Below are 11,880 nucleotides of genomic sequence, written 5' to 3'. Positions count from 1 at the left end.
TCCAGGTGGGTGTTGTTTGGATCTGGTTGCTGTGCTCCACTTCTTTCTGCTGCAGGCGTTAGAGTTGAACCCTTTGTGTCACTCTGGCAATATATTCTGCTCCTGAAACAGCTGGGTGAGTCTTGCCTCTAGCCTCTTTGCAGGGAGATCTGCTGAAGGGTTCCATGCTGGGCCTGCACTCTGGGTCAAATGAAGATCCAGTGGGCCCCAGGCGGTCTCATTCATACACTGGGACCTGTACTCTGGGTCAATTCAGGATCCAGAGGCCCGAGTCCTCTCACTCACTCGCCAGGCCTATGCTCTAGGTCTATTCAGGATTCGGCGGGTCCCTGGTTGTCTCACTCACACATCAGGCCTGGGCTCTGGGTCTGTACAGGATCCGGCGGCGCGAGTCCTCTCACTCACTCACTGGGCCTGCGCTCTGGGTCTATTCAGGATTCGGCGGGTCCCTGGTTGTCTCACTCACACATCAGGCCTGGGCTCTGGGTCTGTACAGGATCCGGCGGCGCGAGTCCTCTCACTCACTCACTGGGCTTGTGCTCTGGGTCTGTGTTCCTGTGGTTTTGAATGAGTGTTTCTTTCCAGGATCTGCAGTCTTGGGATCCATCCTGTCATGATTTTTTCTACCCAGCTTCAGGGCCTATAAGTTATCTATTTATTATTTTTAAAAAATCTTTTATTTAATTATTTGGTACAGGGCCTTGCTGTGCAGCTCCAACTCATAGTCATCCTTCTGTCTCAGCCTTCCCAGCTCTGGGATTGCAGGTGTGTATCACTGTGCTTGGTGTCGGCAGCCAGCATGGCACACCTTGGGTTCCGGGACTGGTGTTGCATGTGCTATTGGGGATCTAACCTGTGTCTTTGCACTTGCCGGGCAGGTACTTAGGCCACTGAGCTATCTCCCAAGCCCTGCCCATGAGATTTTGAGCTGTCTTTCCTACCCCAGAGGCCCCTCTGTCTGTTCACCTCAGATTGTGGTTATCCAAATCAAGGCATGTCCTTGGCCCCTTTTGTAGATGGGAAGCGTGATCAACCTGTGGTCTCTGCAGCATCTAGGCTGGAGGCGGGGTTCATGTGGACTGTTGGACCTGACATCAGCAGTCATGGGGTCTGCTTGCTCCCTTACCTTCCTCAGTGTTGTCCTTGTCTGGGTTCAGGATGCATGGCTTGTCCTCATGTCTGCTGCCCTATGCCAAGGGCAGCACAAGTAGAGCCATCTTGGAATGGTGGAGGGTCTCACCTGTGGGTCAGGACAGGGCATGCTGCAAGTCTGTTGCAGGCCTGCTTGTTCATGGCACTGAGGGGTGTCCAGTGCAGGTCTGCTTACTAACATGGCCCAGAGGTCTCCTTGCTCATTTCAGGTGGGGAACCACCTGTCTGGCATGAACCTGCTTGCTCTTATTTAGGTAGGGGCCAAATGTCTGGTGCAGATCTGCTTATTTGCACCAGAGGAAGGGGAGGGTTGTCCACGCAGCCTGCTTGCTAGCAGTGGGGAAGTGCTGCTCATCTGGTACAGTATACTTGTTTGCAGCAGGGAGAGTCCTGTTCTGCCACTTTCTAAAACACTTCTGGAAGTCCTCTTTCGTGAGTGTCTTTATGAGATTTGATTAAAAAAATACAGTGAATTCTGCTATCAAGCATCATCCAGTAAGAAGGCAGTCTTGTAAAAACATTATGCTGTGTTCTAATCTATCTTATTCACCAAATCTGGCAGTGTAAGACTTCTGGCTTTTCCCTAAAGTCAAAATGACCACTAATGATGAATGTTTTGAATTAATTGAGAAAATCAAGGCAGCCATGAAAATCTAATTAAAGACATGAAAGAGGACTTTTAGAACTGCTTAAGATGTGATAATAGGCCAGCCAGATAGCTCAGGGGATCAAAGTACCTGCTTAAGCAGAAGGTCTCACGGAGATGCAATTGAGACTGGGTGTGGTAGCCCACTTGTAATATCAGTACTTGGGAGGCCAAAAGCAGGAGGATCACCATGAGTCTGTCTGTGTAGTGAGACCCTGAGGTCCCTGTACTAAATACATTAAAAAACAAAACAAAACAGGAGGAGGAAGAGGAAAAAAATAGCAGGGCCGGTGAGATAGCTCAGTGGACTAAGGGCCTGCTTTGGCAAGCACAGGGACCAGAGGTTTGATTCCCAGTCCCACATATCGCACCCCTGAGCCAGCAACCAAGTCTGGACTTGGTGGCGCACACCTGTAATCTCAGCACTGGGGAGGCTGAAAACAGGAGGATCACTACAAGTCTGAGCTGCATAGTGAGACCCTGTACCAAGTGCATAAAATGAAAAAAGTGATAATAATGGAATTGAAGGGGGGTATTGGGGGGGGAGACTAGTGGCAATACATTTTTTATTGTAATGCATTTTAAAAACTATTTAAACATTCACCATGTTTTTGATCACACTCTATATAGCCACCATCCTGGTAAAACATGTAGGATATTACCTTTCTCCTCTCTGCAAAATTCTTTACATTTTCTCTTCCAGACACCAATGTTGATCTTCTTCCCGAAGATAAACGTCATGAGTTTGCCTGATTTTGGCTTTGACACCTATAACAATCATAGAATATATATACTTTTGTTTGCCCTCATTTGATCAGATTGTTTATAAGATTTATCCAAATATTTTCTTATAGAAGTAGTTTCCATTGTACAACTGATAAGCATTGGATTGATTTTGGTAATTGACTGTTATGAATATTTTCTGATTGTTCTTGCACGTATTTTGGTACAGGTACACTTGTTTCTTTATTGAAACAGTCTTGCTTTGTACTACAGGTTTTTTGAACTCACTGTGTAGCCCAGGATGACCTCAAATTCACAGCAGTCCTCCTACCTCAGCCTCCCAAGTGCTAAAATTAGAGGCATGCATAACTATGCCTGCCATGTTCTTACATTTCTTTCTTTTATATATATATATACATTTCTGTTGCTTATGTACACACAGTGAAATTGCTAGATCATAGACATTCATACTTTGGTAAATAATACTAGAAATTAAAGATGGTTGCTTCTGTGCCTACCACCTCTCCCAAAGCATTCCACCTATTTATTCGTCACTTAGTATGACTCATCTTTAATCTTAGTGATTCTGTGTGGGCAGTGAGCTTTTGGATGACCTTGAACAGCTTTTCAAGTGTTACTTGGCTGTTTGATGTCCTTTCTCTGAAGTGTCTTTTTCAAGTCTTCCTTTTTTATGTTTTTTTCTGGTTTTTAGGAATTGTAACAGACATATCTTTTTTTATTATATGAATTAAACTATCTCCCATTATATTTCTAGTGATATCTTTGATTTATGCTTGGCATGATGTCTCATAGAATTTTGATACAGGCAAACATTATTTCTCATGCTTTCTTTTCTGATTTTGAAACCTTTATTTATGCTAAAGCATAAATTTCTCACAGTTGACTTTTCTTTGTTCATGAAACTAATCATAGTGTGTTGATTGCGATAGTTCTAATCCTTTGGGTTTTACTTTTTTCTTGCCTAATTGCACTGGCTGATTCCTTCAGTACTGTGATGAATGTGAGTAGTGATGCAGAGTCCTCTTTCCTTGTTTTTATTCTCAGTGGAAAAACCTCCCAGCATTTCACAGTGAAGTGTGGTGTTTGTTCTCTGCAGGTTTGCGTAATTAGATTTTATTAGATTAAGTAAATTCCTTGGTAATTCTAGTTCACTAACTTTTTAGTCATAGTTGATACCATACTTTAGCAAAGGCTTTTTTCTGCATTAATTATATATGTTTTTACCCACCTTTTCTTAACATGGTAAATGTTTTACTTTTGAAAAAACTGAGATATTCATATATCATCTAGTCATTAGTTTATGTGATTCAGTCTTTCTGGTACATCTGCAGAATTGTGCAATCAGGGATTAGGAATGCAGCTCAGCGGCAGTGTTTTACCTAGCATATGTGGGAACTTGAGTTTAAGCCTCAGCATCACCAATAAATAAAAATAAATTGTGCGACCATTAGAACTAACAGTACATTTTCATCATTCCAAAAAGAAATTGTGTACCTTTTAGCAGCCACTCAATTTCTACCTTCTCGCAGCCCCTGGTAACCTCAAGTCTCTAGACTTGCCTCCTGTGGACATTTCATATAAGTGCAACTATGCAATACGTGGCCCTTTGTGACTGACTTCACTTAGCATGTTTCTAATTTTTTGCATTTTGCGGCATAGATGAGGACTTTGTTTCCTTTTAAGGATGAGTTTAGGTTTTTATCCACTCATGGCTTTCAGTGGAGAGCCATTTGGATTGTTTTCAGGTTTTGACTGCTTTGAAGATTTACATAAAAGTTTTTATATAGATGCAAGTTTGCAACAGATTCCTCTGAACTAATACTTCTAATCATCATACAAAATTTGCTGCAGTAACAGTAGTTACAAAGAGGTAAAGTTTATGGACATGGAGCTATTAGCAGGATCCTGGGTTTGCTTTATCTTTTATTTTTATTATCTATTCTCAATCTTGAATTCAGAAGTATTTTTTTTTTTGCTCCGAATGCCTTCAGGGCAGGTTTGGCTGGCTTGAGTTGTGGGGATCGAAGCACAGCAACCTGAGCCTGACTGCTTTGTTGAAGCAGCCACTTAAAGAACTGAGCTAAGGGGCAGGCCCCTCTCAATCTTGAATTCAGAGCACATGGAATTTGGTTGACTTTCTGGGCAGGTGGGAAAGTGAAAGACCGTACTGGATATTTCTCTCGGCTTTTGCTTCTTTTGTTTCTTTCTGGAATGCTCTTCCCCATCTCTGGCTAACTTCCTTTCATCATTCTTGACTTCTTTCAGGTGCTGTCTCCCTTAGAAAGACAACTTGTTTATTTTTTTACTTTTTAAAATTTTTATTTATTTATTTATTTTTTGATACAGGGTCTTTCCATGCAGTTCAGATTTGTAGTGATTCTCCCGTCTCAGCCTCCCAAGTGCTAGGTTTACAGGCATCCGCCACCACAGCGGGTTCTGGGGCCAGAATGGCACACCTGGCATTCCAGGGTCAGCACGGCATGTGATACCAGGGATCGAACTCAAGTCTTTGTGCTTGCCAGGTCAGCACTGACACTGCCTAGCTATCTCCGCTGTCCCAAGAAAAGCAACTTGTTATCTTCATCATACCTTGAGGGGCCGGGGAGATGGGTCAGTGGAATAAGCGCTTCCCTGGCAAGCACAAGGGCCTGAGTTCAATCCCCAGTTCCACCAAAAAAAAAAAGAAGATGCATCATACCTTGAGCATGGATCACTCTTCCCACTAATGGTTGTCTTTAAGTTTCCTGACCTCAGTCTTCTTAGATATAAAATGGAGACAGTTCCTGCTGTCCGGCTTCTGGGTTTGTTGTGAGAAGCTTCTGACATGTGGACTGTGAAGGGCTATGCACACAAGGGAAGTGCTTGAGTCTTCTAGTAGCTCTAGGATTCCAAGGCTTCTCCTCTAGTTCTGTAGTACATTCCTGCCTCAGTGTCCTGCTGGGAGGCCTGAACCCCACAACACCCCAACAGCGGCTGTAGCTGTGTCTTCCCTGTTCCCGCCTCTTTTCTGTTCGGCCAGGCCCTTCCTGTTTACAGGTCTGGTTCATATTGAATTATTATTCTAGTCAGCAGTTGTTTCCAGTTAAATCAGTCAGAAGGTATGAGGGTGTAGTCAAGAGTACAAGGCTTAATCAGATCAGTCAGGAAGGACGAGGCTATAATGGAGAGCACAAATCTTACCGTAACGTGCTCTGTGACTCAGTGAGTCAGTGGCCCTCCTAGGGCCTCTTTCTTCAGGGAGTGGAATTAGATGGTCACTTGCTAATGTTTTTTAGAGTGTGCTGGATTCTTTTTGAGAGGAGCCACAGTAATAGCAATTGGTTAGAATGATGATTTAACATATACCAATGCAAGCCTAAAACTTAGTATGTCCCTCTTTTAAAATTTTTCTCTTTTCTATTTCTCTTGCAGCAAACAAAAAGAAGGAGAAGGAGAGGCCAGAAATTTCTCTTCCTTCAGATTTTGAGCACACAATTCATGTTGGTTTTGATGCTGTCACAGGGGAGTTTACGGTAAGTTCTGGGTCACAGAGACACCTTTGGTCTTTTAGAGTTACAGGTGTCAGATTCAGCCCTTTCTCATCTTCCTGTTGTTTCTTCATTGAGACCTCTATGGGCACACTTTCCTCATCTCCAAATTGTGCCCAAGGGAGCCTTTTAATCTCCATGCCTTAAATAAACTTCTGTTAAGGGGACCCATGATAGCGTGGTAGGTGTGGGGCACTGATGATACAGAAACAAGTCAGACATCACCGCTGCTCTAAAGGAGCTTTCTTCTGGTGAAGTAGTGAGCCTCTTAAGAAATGACTCACACAGTAGAAAAGGACTGTAAAAGAGGCGCGTGCAAACTGTGAGGGAATAGAAAAGGATGACAGGCTTGCCGTTAGCTGCCAACAGACATCAGAGTTATACCTAATTGTAGGATCCCTGGTAGCTTTGCCTTCGTGAATGCGTTGCTTGTCTTTCTCATAGGGAATGCCAGAGCAGTGGGCCCGCTTGCTTCAGACATCAAATATCACTAAGTCAGAACAGAAGAAAAACCCACAGGCTGTTCTGGATGTTTTAGAATTTTACAACTCAAAGAAGACTTCAAACAGCCAGAAGTACATGAGCTTTACAGGTATGAGAATTGTGTCCAGGACACGCAAGGCAAGAGAAGGTTTTAATCTAGGTAGGTAACCTCCACATGCATACTGGCTGGAAAGAAAGAGTAGAGGCGACACTCTCAGTAAGGTAGAATTTTGGGATTTGCCAACCAAGGTGATAAACTTTTGTGTTGAATTTGTCTTTATTCTGAAACTCTGTGTGTGTGTGTGTGTGTGTGTGTGAGTGTGTGTGTGTGTGTATTTGGGGACGTGGGGGCGGGCTACTGGGGATCAAACTTGGACCTTGCACTTGCCATGCTATATTTTAAAAATAGTCTGCTTTATATGGAAAGAACATAGGCTTTGTGCTAGAAGGTCTAGCTTCTGACACTTGTTAGATTTAAATGGTCACTTTTTACTTTGAGCCTCAAAATGGGATAGTATTTTCTGTTTTGCAAGGGTGTAGTAAGAATAAATGAGCTCACTGATGTGAAAGGTTTTTATGGATTGTAAAAGAGCATCATGCAAATAGCATCATTGTTAATATCATTATTACTTAGTAATATTAATGTGTATCTTTTAAATCAAGCTTGGATTCTTTGAGAGGCTAATTTTTGTCAGATAATATCAAGCTAGTGATATAAATGTTCTTTAAACAATGAAAAGACTCCACAAGGAGCAGTGCCTCCCTCCTTGCTGGACAGAGAAGGATAGTCTTACGAAAAGTGCTTTGCAACATCATTAAACAAAAGCGAAAAGAAAAGGCAGGAAAATGGGAAGTTCCTCTGCCCAAAGTTCATGCCCAAGGAAAAATGAAAGTATTAAAAGTTACTCGAACTGGAAAAAGAAAAAAGGCATGGAAGAGGATGGTTACTAAAGTCTGCTTTGTTGGAGATGGCTTTACAAGAAAACTACCTAAATATGAAAGATGCATTAGGCCAATGGGCTTATGTTTCAAGAAGGCCCATGTAACACGTCCTGAACTGAAAGCCACCTTTTGCCTGCCAGTGCTTGGTGTGAAAAAGAATCCTTCATCACCACTGTGTACAACTTTGGGTGTTATTACCAAAGGAACAGTGACTGAGGTGAACGTGAGCGAGTTGGGCCTCGTGCTACAAGGAGGCAAGGTTATTTGAGGTAAATATGCCCAGGTGACTAACAGTCCTGAAAATGATGGCTGCAGCAGTGCAGGCCTACTAGCTTGACAGGCGTTCATACAGCACCTTCTTACACTTATTGAAGACTGCAGATCATCAGGAAAACCATAACTTGGATACTGCTGAACAACTCTCATGACTACATTCATCAAGAGAACTATTAAACTGTAAAAACATTAAAATGGCCCAGTTTTACAGATTGGTCTTTCATTAGGGGTCTGCTGAGGGCTTACGTGTTAGTGAGATTGAACCATTTGAAAAAGTAAGCATCAGTCTCTGCATTAGAGAGCGGGTAGTCAGCAACACAGATCTCTCATTCCTAAAAAGCCACCAGTATTTAAGGTCAGTGCCAACTTAATTTAGGGGTCTAGGGCTAGGAAATCTGCTGAAGCTATTCTACCTCGTCTACCTTTTACACACTGAGCTATGTCCCCAGCCTTTAAAAGAAAAAAATTGAGACAGGGTCTCGCTACATTGCCAAGGCTGGGCTCAAATTTGCAATTCTTCTACTTCATTGTCTAAGAGTGCTGGAATTACAGGCATATAGCACTGGGCCTAGCTCCAGAGTGGTTTTTTGTTGTTTAATTAAATTTTTTTTCCTTTATTTTAAATCATTTGTTTGTCTTGCTGTGCAACTCGGACTTGTAGTGATCCTCCTGTCTATGTCAGCCACTGAAACCGGGCGTGGTGGTGCACGCCAGAGTGTTTTTAACAAAAGATTGAATTAGAATTCAGGTGTGCTAATTCTTAGACCAGCATCTTTCAAATTTACTGCTTGCCTCCAGCGATTTGCTGTCACAGTAGAGGAATTTTTTTTTCTCCTGGATAATTTATGAGAGCCCTATATTTCTGGAAACTTGTCTTTTATGTAGCATTTTAGAATGTTAGAACAAGAAGTACTTAGTATATACCAGTTGCCCTTTATTTTGTGAAGAGGAAAGCCACACCAGGCAGGGCGTGTGGCGCATGCCTGCACTGAGGCTAAAGCAGGAGGACTGCTGAATTGAAGGCCAGCCTGAGCTACACTGTGGGACCCTGGCTCAGAGCAAGCAAACAAACAGAACAGCCAAAGAAGATCTTTGAAATGTGGCTTCGTTACACAGTAGTCTCTTGCTTCCTGATCCAGTGCTCTTTTCTCCTGCTGCCCCTTCAGAGGGTGATACTGTCGGGAAAAGTGAGAGTCGGAATGAACCGGCTGAATCTGAACGATGCTTTCCCCAGCCAGTATCTGGCTTGTATCAAAGGCACAGATGGTGGGGATGACAGAGCGCAGCTTCACTCAGGCTGCCGTGCTGGTGCCCAGGAGAGGCCCAGGCGTCTTCCCAGTGGTGTGTCCTTCCTCTTGTCTGGTGCTGCTGGATCTGTTTTCCTTCTTCCATTGCGGGACCGGATCATTCCAAGGAGGATCTGAGGTGAGGGAAAGTTTTCTGCTAGTCAAGAAATTATGTTTAAGGAGTTTATCATGGAGATGTCAGATCAGAAACTTTCTGGAAAGCTTTAACAGTGAATTCTTTGGAAGAATGTTTTCTGCAGTGGCATATATGTATATGGAGATGCAATCTTCTAGGCTTGCACTTGTTTTAAATTATAGTCACCTTAAGCATTCATGAATAGATAGATACATTCAGGTAACTTAATATATGTTCACCTATGCATTCATAGATAAATGATTAGTACATATATATAGGTGAACATTACATGTACTTGTGTGTATATATGCTTAGTTATCTTCCTGTCTCAGCCTCCTGAGAGCTGGTATTACAGGCATGTGCCACCATGCCCGGCTAGTACAGTTTATATTTATTTATTTATTTTTTTGTATTTTTAGTACAGGGTCTACAGGGTCTTACTACACAGATCAGACTTGTAGTGATCCTCCTGTTTTCAGCCTCCCAAGTGCTGGGATTGCAGATGTGCGTCACCATGTCCGGTCTCAGCACACCCTGGGGGTAGGGCCAACCTGGCACGCTAGGGATCGAACCTGGGTCCCTGCACTTGCCTAAGCAGGTGCTTTAGTCTGCTGAGCTATCTGGCTGGCTATGGCACAGTTTCTTTTTAGGATTATATCTCTCTTTGTGTTGCCCTTCTTCATATACCGTTAGTTATTAACTGTAACTCAATTTGTATATGCTCACACATGAATTATCTCCTGTGAGTCTCATAATGACCATGGGGGTTTGGCAGGGCAAGGGCTATTATCCTGATTTGCAAGTTTAAGTTAATTAGGTTTAGAGAACTTAAATGACTTATACGAGATGACTCAGCTAATACGTGATGGGAATGTGTTTTAAACTTAAACCTTTAAACCCTTTGCTCCCTATAACCCAAACACAACTTTGATGCCATTTTCTTTGGTCAACTTCTCTATTTTTCAGCACTTGATTTTCTTATCACTTAGTAGCTAATGTATTAGGGGGAAAAGCAGACTGTTAACTTGATTTCAGTCCTATTTTCTTACTGATTTTTATACCTTAAACCAGCCCTTTCCAAATCTCAGTTTCCTCACTGTAAAATGAAAGGGTTCACAGTACTTTCTGTTCTGTTAACTGTGCTTTGGCATTTGATTTGTTTATATAGAAATGTACAGCATCACTAAATTGAGCAATGCTTCTTTGTTTTTAAATATGATGTAAGAGGAATGTTCATAATCAGAATACTCCATCTTCAAAGATAATAGCAGTATGTTAGTGTAATGCAGTGAAGATGTAGTGTTGCAGGCTGCCTGCCTTGATAGCTTGGGTAAGAAAAGCAGATTTTGCTTAATTGTATCATGAACTGGTATGTCCAGAACATTGTCAAAACTTGTCTTACTTCTCATTCTGTGAATTGTTTTGTGTGCTGTAGAGCCAGCACTATCTTATATGTTGAAATTGGGCTCTGACATTCTCTGGGCTTGCTTTTTGCTGGCAAATATGTTAAGTTTGTTAGAATATGTTTTACTTCTTATTTTCATTGGTAGTGAGCTGGAAAGTCAGTTTCTTTTTGGGCCTATAGGAATTAAAGAACAGAACCAAACACAGTATCTATTTTTAAAATTTATTTTCTGCTAAGATCTGCTTCATTTTGCATTAAGCCCAAGTTATTAGTATAAGATGCATCTATTTTTAAAGAAATGTATTTAGTGCAGAGTCTACAGGATCTTACTACATGGATCGGACTTGTAGTGATCCTTCCTGTTTTTCAGCACCCAAGTGCTGGTATTACAGGCGCACACCACTATGCCCAATCTCATTCACTGTTTCAGCACGCCTCAGGGACAGGGCTGGCATGGCAGGCCCGGGATTGAACCCCTGGCCCCCGTGTCTGCCTAAGCAGGTGCTTTAGTCCGCTGAGCTATCTGCCTGACCCTTCCATTTTTTAAAATATACCACCCAGGGAAAAGAACCTGCCATTCAAATCATAAAATGCTTTAATTACAGGACCTATCTCTAGTTTAGAGGGTTTGTTGTTGTTGTTTTTGGTGTTTTGTTGGGGTTTTTTTGTATTTTAGGGAAGCATCTCAGGGTGTTCAGGGTCTCACTACTAGTTCGGATTGGTAATGATCTGCCTGTTTACAGCCTCCAAAGAGCTGGGATTACAGGCATGCACCGCCACACCCTGTCTCTTTTTGTGGCTTTGCAAACTTTCCCCTTTCTGGGCCACTGGGCCTCACCAATGCGGAGGATGAAAGTTCCCACTGCGACCCGCCCTGCCTGTACCTGTGGACTCAGCCTTCAGCGGAGAGCCTAGTTTAGAGTTTTGAATGTGAAAAAATATACATCTCGGAATCAAGGAGATATAATTGATACATTGAGAGCACTTGGTTCTGTTCTTAGATGACAAGCCCCTGTTTTTGATTAGACTTCACATGATTAATAATTCTTTCCTAAGCCTCTTCTCTGTCCCCATGGGCACTAAGCATGGATGTAGAAAGAGCCTTCTTCTTCTTCTTCTTCTTCTTCTTCTTCTTCTTCTTCTTCTTCTTCTTCTTCTTCTTCTTCTTCTTCTTCTTCTTCTTCTTCTTCATCATCATCATCACCAGGGCTTGACCACAAGGCCTTTTGTATTGAACTATATCCACAACCCTTCCCTCCTTTTTTGAGACGGTCTTTCTAAGC

The 11,880-nt window shown here is 42.4% G+C and overlaps 1 protein-coding gene across 5 annotated transcripts in view; it reads left to right on the top strand.

Moving 5' to 3' along the window:
- Pak1 (p21 (RAC1) activated kinase 1) overlaps nt 1-11,880 on the top strand; it is a 176,516-nt gene that overhangs the window by 101,106 nt on the left and 63,530 nt on the right. For all 5 annotated transcript variants that reach the window (XM_023716693.1, XM_023716692.1, XM_004632528.2 and 2 more), the window contains exons 3-4: nt 5,954-6,054; nt 6,514-6,661. In XM_023716693.1, the coding sequence (XP_023572461.1) occupies nt 5,954-6,054; nt 6,514-6,661 (249 nt within the window). The remainder of the gene's footprint in view (nt 1-5,953; nt 6,055-6,513; nt 6,662-11,880) is intronic.

This window comes from Octodon degus, unplaced genomic scaffold, assembly GCF_000260255.1.
Source record: "Octodon degus isolate 3935 unplaced genomic scaffold, OctDeg1.0 scaffold00049, whole genome shotgun sequence".
In the NCBI taxonomy this organism is placed as follows: domain Eukaryota; kingdom Metazoa; phylum Chordata; class Mammalia; order Rodentia; family Octodontidae; genus Octodon; species Octodon degus.
Note: the sequence above shows the minus strand (reverse complement) of the source record. Positions and strands in the feature narration are given on the sequence as shown.